Source organism: Rhopalosiphum maidis, chromosome 1 (assembly GCF_003676215.2).
Source record: "Rhopalosiphum maidis isolate BTI-1 chromosome 1, ASM367621v3, whole genome shotgun sequence".
Lineage (NCBI taxonomy): Eukaryota > Metazoa > Arthropoda > Insecta > Hemiptera > Aphididae > Rhopalosiphum > Rhopalosiphum maidis.
In genome coordinates, this window is record NC_040877.1 from 56,936,723 (window position 1) to 56,953,729 (window position 17,007).

Sequence of the window (17,007 nt, forward strand, 5' to 3'; positions counted from 1 at the left end):
ATATATATATATATATAGATATATACTACTTAATGTACGTATATTATATATTATTGACATGCGTGTGAGATGGTTTCATACTAGCTTCAACGCCTTTCTGACTGAGTGAGTGATGTGTGCCTCGCGTATGTCGTATACATTATGTATAAAATATTATAATATAATATGTATTCTGTGATAATATAGTAAATTTGTTATGCGCTCCAACGCTTTGGTAATTGCTGTTTGCAACGTATAAACGTATTACAATAATAAAAAAAATATTCTCATCTCTCGCAATGTACATTGTACAGCATCGAGTAAAATAAACTAAATATAGATCAAAGGTCGGCGGTGGCTTCAAATTTACACTGCGGAAAAAAGTCGTACGCGTATATTATATAATATGTTGACCAGAAGTACATTTTTGTTGCATTATATTAGAATAGTGGTCTTATAACCATACATTTGTGAGGTATATGAAGTTATTTTTTTTTTTTTTTTTAATATATTATTAAAAGAACCCCACACCCGTGGCCTGTATTATTGTCTCCATCTTACAAACTTAGAACTTTACACGTTCACAATAATCTATTTTACTGTATTATTTTTAAAATTAGAATGAATTAATCAGTGAACCTGTTATAAAATGTAAAGGTAAGATTATTATTTAGAGCACCCGGAGGCTTTTATTATTGTTTTAATTACGAAAAAAGTTATGATGATTTTAAAATTTACAAACAATTTAACTCGGTAACTCATAATAACTTGCTTCATAATTAAAATATCAATATAAACACCTAGATGCATTGATATTTGATAATAATCTTAAATTTTAATTTTAAGCTAGTTAATCTATGCTAGTTTTAATAATAACAGAGTAAAATAGATAATATTGTAACGTAAAGTTTCTTATGTTGTACCTTTGTAAGACGGAAGAAACATATGCGCAGCCGCCCGTTGAATAATAATATTTATAATTTTACAATTAAATTATTTATCTATGGTTTGACTTTTTGCATTTAGAAATATTATGAATGAACTATTACTAGTTGTATATTGTACATTTATTCATAATATAGAATATAGATGACATGTTTTTATGATAGAAGAGTTAAAATTTTAAATATACTTTTTTTTTATATCTAGTCATCTTATAATATAAATTTTTGTGCTTAAATTTGAATATCATAGAACAATTAAATCATTTAAACGGCAACACCTGTTGTCGTGTTTTGGTTGATATTGAATTTGGAGATAGTTTAACTTGCTTTAGTATTATATTATACATCGATAAAATATAATATAGGTATATGCTGCGCAAACGGGTTTTTTCACGTAAATTTCGCGACAAAAATTGTTGTTTGTTTAATAAATTAAAAACGCGGTATTCATGCTCGATTTTTCGACACTCGCAGTCGACAAACGACGAAATTAGCATTCGCTGGTTTAAACATTTAGAAAAAAAAGATCAAATTTGCGAGTCCCGTCAGGTGGCAGTCTCAGAAAACCGTTATTATTTGCAAATCCGCGTACCTTCATGACCGAAAACCGGAAATTCGCCTTGTACAATACTTTGCGTCGAATTGCTGCACCTCAATTCGCCTAGTACTTACTCGACTAATCCGATTAGCAATAAACCCGTTCACTGTTTAATGATGATAATATTATAATTAATATTGATAAATATTTCAACACCATTAACCGGCGGAAGATCGACGGATACCGCTACCGCCGTCGCGCTGTGCGCCTATCCGGCCTTGCACGTCACAATGTTTTCGTCGCTGCTTGTGGTTGCCCTGTTCGTTATCGTCTAGTACGCGAATGTTATCAGTTATCGTGTTGTTAATTTGTTATTCGACGATTTTTTTTGTGGATACTACGCTATTATAGATGTTTCACGTATCGTGCATTATGTTATGTTACGGATTCCAATAAATCTCTAACGGTCCGCTTGCGGTGTGTGTTTGTTTCGTTTGTGTTTCTCACATAAAGATTATACAAGCGGACGATAACCATGAACCCGAATCAATACTATCCGGACAACTCATACTTCGTGTCCGATGACAATCTCAACTTCCACGCCGGTTCGTATTCCAACTACGATCAGAGTTTTGACAGCTATTCTCAACCGGCCCAGTTGAACCAGCCTGCAGCCGCGTCATGGCAGCCTACACCTACAACGAATTTCACCGGTGAGGAAGACGAACCTCCTTTGCTCGAAGAGCTCGGCATCGACCTCAACAAAATCATCATTCGCTTGATGCACTCATTAGACCCGACCGGAAAGTGTGGTGTTGTTCTTGGCGATTATGACGTGATAGGCCCGATCGCGTTATACCTGACATACACTTCGCTGCTGCTGTTAGCCGGTGGCAAGCTAATGTTCAGCTACATATACGGCTTGGCCGTGTTAACATCCGTATGTATGTATGGTTTACTCTGGGCTATGACCGATTCGTCAGAAGTCACATTGACATCTACATTTTCTGTACTGGGCTACTCTTTTACGCCCGTCGTACTGGTAGCATTGCTTGCCGTGTTCGTCAACCTCAAGAATATATTTGGTGCTATCATTGTGTTGGCGGCTGTGGTCTGGAGCAGTATGAATGCAGCTAGGGTATTTGTTGCCATGTTTGGAAACTCCGATCAGAAGTATTTAATGGCCTATCCGTGTGCCATCATCTGTGGTCTATATACACTGTTTATTTTGTATTGAAATTATTAATGTTCATTAATTTAAATGTTTGTAAATTATTATACCTATATTTTTTCTTTTAATATATTTATATACAATAATATGTTACGTTGTACAATGTTTATTTTTACAATACCAGTTCACCATGCATTTACTGTTTGAAATATCATATCTTACAAATATAGCCTTAGAGTTTTCAAGTTCATTGAAAAAACATCATATGTTTCATCATTTATCATAAGGTGAGATATTAACACTGTAAAAAAAAAATTAGTTTACTGATAAAAATATTATGTTATTTCTCTATGGGTTGCATTCTATGCATAAGCATACATGGTTCTTGTAAAAAATGAATGCGTAGATGCTAGGTAGTCATGAAATACTATATTTAGCTATTTCATTTTCGGTTTATATTTCCATTGCTGTCATAGTTTTAAATAATTTGTATAACACTAATGTTTAAACATATTTAGCCATATAATTTAAATGAAATTCAAGTTATTATTTATTACTCATGAAAGTATAACTAAAAATGTATTATGTTGTATTTTTCATTAAATCTTTAATCAATTTTTTTTTATTACCTGATTAAACAATAATTTTTTTACTGAATTTATGGTCTTATCTCTTGTTAAAAAATGATAGTTACTAAAAACAATATGATTATAAATATAATATTTTTTTTAATAACTGCTCTAGGCATTATTATTTAAATAACAATAGTTCTTTATAAAAACAATACATGAACGGTGTATACATATTAGTCAATAAATAATGTATAGGTAATAATAATATATTAATTATATAACTTTGTAAATTAATATGTGTACATGGACATGTCTGGGAGTTATACCTTCAATGAGGTAGCCCCTAAAATATAATATGATATAATATAACTTTATAATATATTTATCTATATGAAAAGTAAAAAAAATTAAAATTATTTAACAATATTGATTTAGGTTTGGACATCTTTATTATTTCCTTAATAATTAAATAATTTCCTTAATCCTTAAATAATTTTTTTTTCATTACATGTTTGCAGTTAAATTAGTTTATTTTAATTATATAAATATTATTAACTGAAGTGTGTATGATTTACTAAGTATATATTGTTATTTAGCTCTGCCATCAGAAGTCCAACAGCCTATACTTGTTTGCACAGCACACATACATTGGGATCCAGAATTCTGCGATGTCAAGCTCATACAAATCATGATGTTATCAAATGAACTGAACACAATACTGGAAGAAGCCAACCGCAATTATCGTAATGTGAATCACCATCAACCGCCAATACAGCTGTTATTGTGCGGGGATTTCAATTCGTTGCCTGATTCTGGTATGAAATTATTTTAACTTGTGTGTTATTTATTATTGTATTTAATTTTAATTTTTTTTCATCTGTTCTATTCTTGATTAGGAGTGATAGAATTTTTGTCTGCTGGTAAAGTATCATCAGATCATCAAGACTTTAAAGATTTGCAATACAAGACACTTTTACACAAAATTTCTACATGTGATAGACCAAACGAGTTTATGCATTCCTTTAAGTTATCATCTGCTTACGAAAACATTATGCCATTTACAAATTATACGTGTGTTATATGAAAATCTAGTTTTGTTGATCTATTTTTTACATATGAAATTTATATTTTAGATTCAATTTTAAAGGCATCATTGATTATATTTTCTACACTAGACAGACAATGACGCCTCTCGGTTTACTCGGCCCATTAGCTCCTGAATGGTTCAAAGACAATAAAGTACTTGGTTGTCCACATCCTCATATACCATCTGGTAAATATCTCTTAACACACGCCTTTATGTTTCAATAACTTCAATTATTGTGATTGTTACACATAACTTTAATTTTCAGATCATTTTCCATTGTTAGTGGAATTCGAGTTATCGCCAAATGCACACCAAAGCAACTCAAACGGATTGATTGGTCGAAGGTAGCCTCAACGTCGGTTGAAAACCGTCAAAAAACATTAATTGCCAATTTATTAAGCGTATGTACATGCTACGAACACTCACTATACACTTTGTACCACAATAACAGTAAATCATTTGAATTACTTTACCTATCCTCTTTTAACATATGTCATTGACTTCACATGCAAATAATAATCTGTTTAAAAAAAAACATCCCATGACTACATTTTATCTTATTTATTTTTTTACGAACAAATCATAAACTGAAAAAAGTAATAAGAAAAAAATGTACGGAAAATAAGATTTATTGTGAACTATTATGTTATTACTTAGCTACTATTTTTCATCTTAGTTTATTTTATGTACGTAAAATAATATCTCCTCAATCCCTATCCTTAATTTATTTTCAAATTTTTGTATACAACACCGTAGAGAAATTCTGACAAATATTTGTTGAAAATCTTTTGTTTTTCTTATTAATTACAGTTATTATTACTGTAATAACTATATTTTTTTTTATTTATAACAAAATATTGAGTCACTTTTTTATTTTTTACTTAAAATAATTAATTTTTCATTTATTTTAACAATGCTGAAAATAAATGTTTATTTTTTTTTTGGAAACATTTTTTTCATTGATTATTTGTTTTGTATAATTTGTGAATTATTTTCATATTGCTTAAAAGACATTCAACTGATATTTTAAAATTTTCAGTCCAATCACAGAAAATCTACTAGTTTATTTCCTGAATACATTATACGTATTTAGTATTCTGATCAACTATATAATTGTGAAAAATTATAATATTTATGAATAATTTTTGTTTTATACCTATGTAATACATTTCATCATTGTAATGAAAATATAAGATTTTATAAGACATTTAAAAAAAACTTTACTACATAGCAACTGTTTTCATAAGTATATTAATTGTCAACAATAGAGAGGCACAGTGACACTTATAATACATCATTGTTCTTATTATTTTTTATTATACTCTCATGTACAGTATTTAAATATGATTTGTAATTTTTGATCCATGTCCTATGATTTGATGTAAAATTGTAACTTGTATTACTTTAAATGTAGTGATAAATAAATTAAAGTTTACTGCTGATAGATTTTCAATAGATTTTATATAAAACAAATAACACTATCTTATAATATAGCAATTTTCAGTTTATGAAAATTGAGTATGTACGTGTAGATTGTTTTTCTTGTATACTAATGAAATAATATTGTTATACTTCAATACTTGCAACTATAAAATATTGCCATTGATCTGAAGCGCCACACGAGATGATTCTCACTATAATTACGAAATGTACGCACATGTATTATTTATTATAATCATCATACCTATACTGTTAAGACTTAGTTCATAAGTGTGTTGTTGTTGATGTATTATAGAATGTGGCAAATTTTTCCGCATGTTTACAGAGATACGTATTATAGACATATTGTTATTTATTAAACGAGGTTCATATTTAGTGTTCTCAGCTAGTGGATTTCACGGTGGAGAACATTAAATCGCTTTTCGTTCGACAAATGTCTAAATATTTTTCTTCTGTTCCCAATTCTTATTATTTTAAAGTTTCGCAATAATTATTCCACCGTTGCCCGAGAACTGAGAATCCCAAACGGCGGCTATGTAACACTAGTAACGTCGACGACTCCCACCTACCTATTAGTCTTATACATAGAATAAATAATTTTACGATAATATGATAAAATTTTTTTTTCGAATTTATGTTTTCGTCGTCATTCCGAACGCGTTCTTAGTTTTAGTTTATTTTTTTTTGTTTCGATGCTTTTATGGTTTCATCCTAACTCTGTATAGTTTACGTCTACATAACGCACGGACAACTAGTCGAACTCTATAAACATCTTTTTAGGCCCGTTAGGGTGCTTACGTATCGCGGTTTTCTGTGTTTCGTGGACACATAAAAATGACATTGAATCAAATAAATCGTGTATTAAGGTAATAAAATGATCAAAACGAAAAATACGAGTGATATAGATTGAGGTTGTTACATACTTTTTTTTTGCTGCTAATTTTAAGTTAGGGTGCGAGCTGATGTTTCCACAGCATTCAACGACCACCTATAGTTACGTTAAAGTACAAATTCAAAGTCTACATCAATATTTGACTACCTATGTATTATTTTTTTATTATTATACTTTATATGATATTCAAATAGAAATGTTTAGAATTTAAAATTTATTTAAACACTTTTTACATAACTTACAATAGTTTTATTTAGTGTCAAAATGATTTTTACAAGTAAAATAATATGTATCATTCATCATTCATTAGAAATATAATTAATATAAGTACGTGTAGTATTGAATATTGAAATTTGAATTTGAATTACAACTTTTTTATTTTGAATATTTACAATTAAATATAATGTTTATAAAGCGCAAACATTTCGAGTAGTATAAACAAACACATTTATTGTGATATAGGTATTTGCATTATTACTTTTATGTACATTTTTTTTCTTAGTATTTTAATAGTAATATTATTTAAGTCATTTTGAATAGGTACTATCTTTTGTACACAACACAGAATATATTGTACTCTTGTGAAATTGTACCGTATTATCAGCAGACGTGTTTTCTTACCTAAACATTTTATAATGTTTAGTACCTATAATAGAGAGATAGTATTATTTTTTTTTTGTAGGCTTTTAATAGAATATCACATCGTATGAAGCGCAGTCATGTCTGTCTCGCACCCTCGCGATTCTCATCCCCTTGTAGAATTATTCCCTCCGCTATCGATGTCGTGTTTGGTATTCCTATATTTATATACCGCCGACATTGTCGTTTCGATGTAAGATAATAATACATAATAATACATAATATCAACATATTAAAATAGTTTTTAAGTAATATTATAACTATAAATGCATATAATTCATTTAGATCGATTGTACTGAGCAGAGATCAACCGCACACTAAATATAATAACATATACCTAGGTACCAATATTGTACATATTATATAATATATATTATTACTGTCGTATGTGTGTTGTGTGTGTATGTATGATACAATAATAATGTTTTATGTACTGCTGCAAATGATGTATGTATACCCATGTATGTGTTATATACTATATATTATGTGCTGTAAATATATATTATATAAATGTGTGTATATGAGATATATATATGTATCATTAGTTACTACGAAGACTTGCGTCTCGTATTAAGTTATATATATAATATATGTATAATGTATACATAATATAGGTGTCCCATTCGATGTCAAAAACATATACCTGATACAATATAATAATAATATTATTCTGTTATTTTATTATTTCATTAATAATTATTGTATTCTGTGTCTGTGCGTGTGTTGTTATTATTATTATGATATTTTTTTCAAAAGTAAAACTATGATAATACTGGTACGAAATTATAATAAATATTAGATCTGTAAAGTCGATGTGAAAATCCAAGTTGTCTACAATATACCTATTATAACTTCAAAAATCACTGAATGACTAAATCCTTTGAAATCGGTTTAATATGCGCTAATTGCGCTCGTACGCATATTATAATTGTCAACAAAAGTATTCGAAAAATAATCAAGTGTAATATAGGTACCTACCTAATATATATATTAATTACCAATCGGCATGCATTATATTGTACAGTACACCTACAAACGTGTTATTTTATAATTTAAAAATTAGAACTGGGACGATCCCATTATTTTATCATTATATCCGATGTTCTGGTATATATTGCCTATATGAGATATTGACCTATAGCCGATCCTATATTTTATTAATTTGCTTTGTTCATAAACCAATCATGTTACCTATTCACAACATATTGCATTTCTGCAAGTGAGATTAATTCATGTAATGAATTTTCTAGCTGGTACAGTTATACAAAATGTCAATATTATTTTAGTTAACTACCTGACAAACGATAAATTACAATTATGAGTTATGAGTTTATGACTAATATGTAATATAATAACTAGCTAATGTCTAATAATAAAGTAATATTACATATTAATTTAAACAAAAACAATAAAATGCCATGTGTTTGTGTTTATTGTATAGCAGTTAATTTTGTAATTTGTATGACAATGTTATCATTGTTTATACATTTATAATTCATGTTCAATTATTATTATTGTGACATAATTTATTAATTCAAATCGTAATCGTGTACATAAAAATGCACAAAAGTTTGTTTTCAATATCAAAAACCTGTAAAATTAAACACAGGGTGCGGTGATACTCTCTCCCTAGTTTCAGCATGGCGATGTACAACCACCAGAGGCTGTAGAAATGATGGGGATTATGTTTGTACATGAAGTTGGATAGAAAGTTTATGTACAACCTGCTTCAATCATAAGTCATAACCACGGAGTGGACAAACCAGAAACGTGTAGCAATTTTGTTGCGGAAACTTATGTTTGTTATAACAAGGCTGTGGCCACTATTTTGTTTGTGTTTCGTATTCGGTTTAAAATTTTTCCTTAACCCCAAGCAGCCTTGAATAGAAAATCAATTATATTGTAAGTTAAAAACTTTAGAAAAGCAATCGAAACAGGATTTGTTATCAGAAATGGAGGTAGAAATATCCTATAGGTGGAATAGAGAGGGTATTTTTCCATACACTAGATAATATTTTTATTATATTGTCTCAACATAATAAACAAAAATAAGTTTGCCTTAGCGTAATGTTCTCTGGTCAAGAATGATTTCCGAAAAGTTTTTTTTTTAATTGCATTGATATGAGGGTAAATTATATTGATCCTTAAGAAAGCTGTCTTTGTACACACTACATACATTTTTAATGATGATTTATGTACTGAGTTCTGCCCTGGTTGTTGATTAATATTATAGATGCTATGATTTTTATTTCACCTTAAAACTAAGTATACTTAAGTTTAAAACTTTACTTAATTAATATTTACTTATTTAATATTCATGGACAAATGCTCTTTTAAAAAATTATAATAATTGTTTTAACATTTCTAGTCTAATATTAATATTATTTTATCACAATACTAATATTATAATATTATTAATTCTAAAATCTCAAATTTAAATATGTTGCAAGGAAGAACGAAAAAATCTAATTTGGCGGGAAAATTTTATTGGCCAAAACAAAACATCTTGAAAAAAATGTGCTATCTCCATTATTGGTATTATAGGTAAGTAATTAGGTTGTTTCTACATGGTATGCGGAAACCAATTTCATAAAATAATTTAAGATAGTCGATGAAGTTGTTCAAAATAACTTAATATTTGCTAATGTTACGTCTTGTGCTTAGTGAGTTTAGGCTCAAGAAGTTTTCAACATTAACGGTATCTCTATAGTAATATATGTATAAAGCACATAAATAATAATTTTCAAAAATTTACAATGGACATGATCGAGATCATTTATATATTTTGAGTACCTAGTTACAAAGTTAGATGATTGAACCGAACTTGAGGTTGGATGTTACAAATGTAAATTATAGTATTTTTAAAATTTTAAATAAATAGAGGTTTTAAACATTTTCATATTTCTATTGATAAAACCTAGCGTTTTATATGATTTGTTTATGACCATTTAATGATTTAATTTAAATGATAAATAATTTTCAAACTTTCTAAGTCTTTAATTGAATTTACTCAATCTAAAAAATATTATTTATTTGATACTGAAATATTATTGGATTTTTACTACTTGTAAAATAGATAATTGGCATTTATTAATATTTTTAGAGGAGAAGATTATACTCACTTCATTAGTATTAAGTTGGTACTTACCGTGTTTTTCAGTTCCAATGTGGTGGATTATAACTTTATATTATACCTTTTACCACCGAAAGAAAAGATATTATTCTCGAATTTGGAAGTATAACTGTATCTAAACGATTTGATTTCTTAACTTTTACACTGTTTTTTTTAGAAATTTTTAATATTTATAAGCACCAACACAATATCCACAACGTTCATTTCACGCTCAATTAAGAACTTACTAGTTTGTTAAAATTTATTGAAGCATTATCTTACAAGATAATTATATAGTCGATAACTGATAAAAAGCTTAATAGTCTATTGTTTGAACTTCCGCTAGGAAATTCCAATTCTAATTCCTAAGTTACAGCAGAAGTCACGTGCCTACAAAAATAACTAAGTTTGTGGAGATTCTTAATGAGTTGTCAAACGAAATCCAAAATTTAAAATCCAATTATTTCAAATTATATACTTAAAATATCATAGCTATTGATTACTTTTATATTTAGAATAAGCAAATACAATAAAAAAATGCTATATGTTCACATGTTTAGCTACACACATACCAAATAGAATATGAAATGCAATTTTTATATTCTACTAATAAATTATTATTATTTATTATTATTTTCTGCATATTTTCATAGTATTGAATGCATAAACATAAATTTTATGCGTTTTTAAATCATATGACTAAAACAAAATACAAACAAATATACAAGAACCTTCCTTCTCAGAAAATTTTTTATCCAAATCACTAATTTAAATAAATTACTACAATATTATAATATCCACTGATATCAATATTTGATAAAATATATACGTAGTATAGTTAATAATATAATAATGATAGATCGTTTTCGCTCGGCGCCTATAATCGTTTTTCGTGGGCAACGATTTAGCATTGAATTCAAATTTAACACATCTATTACTGCGGTGACCTACTCAATACAGCAAAGTACATTCGATACTTATACTATACAGAAAGGCGGTCACCTATTTCCCCACTTTTTATCTATAAAAATAAACATAGCTAAACTTTGCTTATTTTATTTTTTGATTAATTTATTGTATTATTTTAATTTTATACTAATATTAAATTTGATAATTAATTAACATACATTTTCCTTCTCAGTTAACATCAAAATTATTATTATGTACATTGTACACAATAATGAGTTCAACAGACAATCATTTTTATTGTTTAATAAGGGACGGTCATGTTCGGTATTTTAATTATTATTGTGTAGATTATGATAGAGTATCAATTACTTATTAGTATTTTATTACTAATACATTTTTAAAGTTGACGTTATTGCTTTTATTATTAATCGTATTATTCCGGTAGGTGTAAAAACAACAATTATTAATATGGTGTTTGTTTTTGTTTTTAGTAGGAAATAATTTTAAAACAACATATTGTTCACAAGTTGTTGTTGTATAACATCATTCTGTGTTAGAATTATTGATATAATTTATATTATAATAATATATAAAGGCCGTGTCGAGATGTTGGTGTAGGTATTACCAATACAATTTAAAAGTTTACAATTACGACGTCGACTGCAGATATGCGTTAGTACGCAATAATTATTAATATCGTAAACGTGTCTGGATAGTTTAAAATATTATAAGACATAAGTTACATATTTTACACTATATATATTTGTAAATCAATATTCGATGATCGAACACTGTGAACCACAGGCTGTTTGAGCTTTAATGAGCAGTAGTAAAAGGATTTATTGGGATTCGATTCATAATCAGGCGATACTTGGCCATCATCACTGTCCGTCGACTAACGCTATATCTTTCTAAAGCAGTCGATATACCCGATTTATTTTACTTAAGCAATCTAAAAATTGAGGTAAGTTCTGTCGAAAACTAAGAGTACTGGAGTTTACTGGCGTTTAGTGTTTTAGTTGTAGTACGGACGGTATGATATGAATAATCAAAACTGATTTGATTTTTCGAACAACTACTGAACAACCCGAATGACGTTAAATGTTTGAACTATATTGCGATAAGTTTGTAATGTTTGTATAGTTGATGACGTAATGAGCATTTGCGTGTTAAACTTTGTACTGACGGCGACATTGAGACGTAAGAAAATTAGCGTTAAAAGTGTATTACTGTTTTTGGGTAAAGCTAAATAAATTAATAACAGGAAAAAAAAATCTTGGATCTAATTGAGCCATAATAATATTATTATATGACGGCCAAAAGTTACGAGGTCACAATTACACAAATGTCAAAACTTCACGCAATAGAGTTGTTTTTAAATCTAAGTTGGTACGTAATATAATATACGAGTAGTATAGTAGTATAATTATACTGCTGATTTCATGCTAAGATAACAAAGATTTTCGGCCATCGACGTACCTACGCAAAGCTCGATGTTTAAGACTCGACGTATTCAGTATATATAACTTGAAGTATGCACTTGACTCACACAGTGTAGTATTTTTAGATTAGCTCATATTCTACGTCGTTATACGATCCGTTTTTTAAACAGTTCTTGGCGCATTCAGGTGTGTTTTGTCGCGTGTGACTGAAAACTAAAGGACTGTTATGGTAGGTAGACACGGTATGAAATAATCAAAACATTCATAAGGGTTTTATTTTTCCGAGCAAATGCGGCGACTTAAATATGACTGATGTCGTTTATTAGGTACTATTGATTTTATATTTTTATACGACAACGGTGATGCCATTTTTTTTCTTCGTCGTAACATACGTGTCGTATGCATACATATGGGGTTAAAGGGTTATTATAGTATTTTAATAAACTGAAAAAAATTGGAAAGTTAGAAATAACAGCCTCGTCGTGCATATACCAATATAATATATAATATAACCAGTGGCGGTGCCAGGGACGAGCAAGGTAGGGCCATGGCCCTACTTGAAAATGCCTGGCCCTTCCGCTGGCCTAACCCATTAAACATATAATAATATACTCATTTTTAATTTTTGGGGCCTTTATAATTGTTGGCCTCCCATTGGCCCTACCTAGAAAAAAATCCCGGCGCCGCCACTGAATATAGCGTAGGTATTTCAATCTTTGTCGCGAATTCATTTCAAGGCGGGCCGCAATAAAACGCAGAAACATTAGTGGTGCCACAGTATACGCGCCGCGACCACCCACGTACCGAAACAACCCGACGGATACCTAGCCACGGGTGTACCGTATAAGTAGACACGGCCAGAGAAACAGCACATCAGATAACGCGCGATGCGGCGCAGGCGGATCGTCAAGTGTGCCGGGTCGGCGGTCCAGGCCGCGATGGCCGTGATGTGCGTGATCAACTTCGTGCTGACACCCTACTTCGAGTGCATACTGGACGGGGACAGCTGCGACGAACACGTGAGCCTGATGGCCGGCATATACGCGCGGTCGGTGAGCTTCACGTGTCTGGTGTCGGTGGCATTCGCGTGGCGCAAGTATCGCGGCACCATGGCGACGTACGTGGAGCGCACCGAGCTGCACGACGCGTACACGGCGCCGGCCACAGGCGCGGACGCCGCCGCCGACGACCGACCGCGTTACGTCGGCCGCGCGACGTTCGACGGCGTCGTGTTGTACACGAACCTGTTGCTCATCGTGCCCGTCAACGCGTTCCGCCTGTACCGGTTCGTGTCCGACAACCGGCCGGCGCCCGTGCTCGTGTACTTCAGCTTCATGTACTCGCAGAACCTGTACGTGTGCCTGTACGAGACGCACTTCGCGCGGCTGTTGTACGTGCTGTACACGAGGTTCGCGGACCTCAACCGGCAGATGGAGGTCATCGGCGAGCGGATCGTGGACGGCAGGCGCGCGCGCGAAGATCCGCCGCCCGGCCGCGACGGCTGTTGGATACCCTACGACGGAGACGACGACCGCCGGCCGCCCTACCACTACTACTCGGCGGCCACCGGACAGCCGCTAGTGGACGCGATCGAACGGTTCCGGATCAGGCACAGGCTGGTCCGAGAGGCCGTGAACGCGCTCAAGCCCACGTTCGCCGTGCCCATTGGCCTGTCGCTGTGCAACCTGTGCGTGATGGCGCTGTTCGACGTCTACTACCACCTGAAGAACTCGGTCTATCAACCCGCCGGGGACATGGCCACCGTGTACATATTCCTGTGGCTCTCCCAGTACATGTTCCGGTTTTTCGTCGTCACCATGACGGTGGACATCACCATGAAACAGGTTTATTAAAAAAAAAAAAAAAAAACGATGAAAACGCTTATTTTCGCACTGAATTTTTGTAGTTTAAACAGTATCGACGCGTTGTAGAGTTGTCCATTAGTGCCGGAGAAACCATTTTTTTTTTTTTTTTTTTTTTTTTATGAGCTTTATTTATTGTTTATCTGTTGTATATATGATTTGTATGTTTACTCTATAGGCACAAAGCTCGAAAGAAACAATAACGGACATAAGCAGATATTGTTTAGACATCTGTACGAAGGAAGAGGTTATTGTTATGGTATTTATAATGAAAACACTGTATAAACTGTCTAATATTTTTATTTTATTTTTTCAGTTACAAATATTTTCAAATCAAATATCTAGTACTGTAATAGAATTTTCGATGTGTGATCTCTTCTCTATAAACGCTCGCCTCTTCACTTCTGTAAGCGAATACAACATGTGATAAATAAAATATTATATAAGCCCAGACAAGGATTATAAGTTATTAATTATTTACTAATAAAACAATGTATTAACGGCAGGTATAAACTCTAAATATATATTATTATTGTATTAAATACCAAGAAATTTATTTGATATGAAGTTTGGTTTAAAAAACAAATATGTCTATTTGATCCTATGTAATGATATTATAATAATATTATTATTACTGTCATATAATAAAAAATAAAAATAAACATTATTTTCTCGACATCCCAATCATATTCGACTGTAAAAAAACATTCATACTTATATTTATAAGTATGAACTTAAGGGGGTATAACACAGTGTAGTGTAGGTGTGTATGTTCATTATGAAATACTGTTTAGTATAATTAAAAAAAAATCGATGAGATTGTTTACACAATATCGAATGAATGTACCGAATTATTGATTTCTGTTTTTAGCATCACAGAAATTTTCAATATCGATAAATATTTCACGTTTATTTAATTATGTTTATTTTTGAGTATGACTAGTAACCCCGAGCGACGGTTAAACGAAATTCCACTGTATTACAATTTCATTTTATTGTTACTACTTACCTATAAACTACAATCGTAATCGAATGCTGACTAATGTGTGTAATTCGGATTAAGTATATATATAGTAGGTTGTGTACACGAAGTTACGCAGTTTATATAGATTGTGTGTTTCGTTTTGTTTCAGGCGGTGGGTGTCTGTATTACGTATTTAGTAATATTACTCCAGTTCAAAATAAAGGTGGATAATGTGTATTAGCAAACACGTTTAGAACTCTAATCTCTAATACGCTTAGAGGATTTTTTGAAATTAATAATAATGCATCACGCGTGTAAGTACATAGACAGTAGGTATATATCGTACATTATATTTACACATTGCCAACTATAATATTTACAGTGGTGAAATTTCTAGTTGAGTTTTCCGATATTTAATCCGTGGACGATAACATCGTTTAACATTTCCACTCAATCGCTAAATAATAGTAAATACTTGCACTAGACATTGTGTCGATCGGCATAACTTCAGGGCATGTCTGTGTACGAGATAAAATTATTTTTAAACTATTTCTTACATGACTAACATTTTAACTTTTATAAGCAGTAAAATTAATACATACAATATACATTTTTTGAAAAATAACTAATAAATAATAAAAATAAATGGTAAATTTATATTTCATACCAAGCTTATAAATAAATTACACCGTTTTAATGGTATATATGTACCTTCCTACTTAAATATTTCACAGTCGAAATGTAACTATTAAAAATTGATTAATTGTGTACAATGAAAATATTTGATAATAATTCATGCACATGATTTTAGATAAGTAAAATAAAAATTGTGAAATGTATGTTAATTTTATAGTTTTAGATTTTTAGTTAGTAGATTTTTACTTTTTATTCCAGTATATTTTCATCAATATTTGTACAATAATACGATATATGTATTATATTAAGACAAATAATAATATAATATTAAAAAAAAGATAAGTTTATATTTTTTTAAATAGATACCATCAGTTCTTAGAACAACAAAAAACAGTCAACTTATTATAACGCGGTGAAACATAATGTTTATCTAATAGAATAATGATTTCAAATATATATTTTTGGAACATGTACTTATTATAGAAAACGAGCGAAGCAATATTTCAAAATGTATTTATATTGTTATTAGTATTTTTATTTAATATTATTAGAAATACCGTGAAATAAATTGATTTTTGACAAAAACATCTCATATTTCATACATTATAATCATTATAATTTAAATCATATTATATTATTATTATTAATTTATATATAAGTCAATATCAACATATCTAGTAGAATGGTATACATTTGTTAGTTGAATAAATAGCTTAAAATAAGTCTAAATATTTTTGACTATACTCGTATTTCCGTTTTTTGTAGTTTATTTTAGTTTTATCAATATTATTAAAAAAAAAACATCATCATTTTTACTTTT

General features: G+C 30.4%; 3 protein-coding genes across 3 annotated transcripts in view; all 3 read left to right on the top strand.

The window, feature by feature from the left end:
- Window positions 1-4,763, top strand: part of LOC113550581 (CCR4-NOT transcription complex subunit 6-like) — a 56,559-nt gene extending 51,796 nt beyond the window's left edge. Inside the window, exons 10-13 of the mRNA XM_026952510.1 lie at window positions 3,801-4,019; window positions 4,101-4,275; window positions 4,338-4,477; window positions 4,557-4,763. Coding sequence (XP_026808311.1) covers window positions 3,801-4,019; window positions 4,101-4,275; window positions 4,338-4,477; window positions 4,557-4,639 — 617 coding nt within the window. The 3' untranslated portion in view covers window positions 4,640-4,763. The remainder of the gene's footprint in view (window positions 1-3,800; window positions 4,020-4,100; window positions 4,276-4,337; window positions 4,478-4,556) is intronic.
- Window positions 1,823-2,780, top strand: LOC113550582 (protein YIPF5). Its single transcript, XM_026952512.1, has one exon. It carries the CDS (start codon window positions 1,997-1,999, stop codon window positions 2,696-2,698), a length of 702 nt encoding a protein of 233 aa, XP_026808313.1. The 5' UTR covers window positions 1,823-1,996; the 3' UTR covers window positions 2,699-2,780.
- Window positions 4,764-13,612: 8,849 nt separating the features above from the next.
- LOC113550323 lies at window positions 13,613-16,142 on the top strand. The gene is made up of 4 exons (XM_026952069.1): window positions 13,613-14,569; window positions 14,766-14,834; window positions 14,904-14,993; window positions 15,721-16,142. The coding sequence occupies exons 1-4, from the start codon at window positions 13,613-13,615 to the stop codon at window positions 15,790-15,792; spliced, it is 1,188 nt and encodes a 395-aa protein (XP_026807870.1). The 3' UTR covers window positions 15,793-16,142.
- The last annotated feature ends 865 nt before the right edge of the window (window positions 16,143-17,007 follow it).

Coding starts and splice junctions, on each gene's coding strand:
- LOC113550582 (XM_026952512.1), top strand. CDS start 1,997: ATGAACCCGAATCAATACTATCCGGACAACTCATACTTCGTGTCCGAT.
- LOC113550323 (XM_026952069.1), top strand. CDS start 13,613: ATGCGGCGCAGGCGGATCGTCAAGTGTGCCGGGTCGGCGGTCCAGGCC. Junction 14,570..14,765: donor TGGACATCACCATGAAACAG/GTTTATTAAAAA, acceptor TTTACTCTATAG/GCACAAAGCTCGAAAGAAAC. Junction 14,994..15,720: donor ACGCTCGCCTCTTCACTTCT/GTAAGCGAATAC, acceptor GTTTTGTTTCAG/GCGGTGGGTGTCTGTATTAC.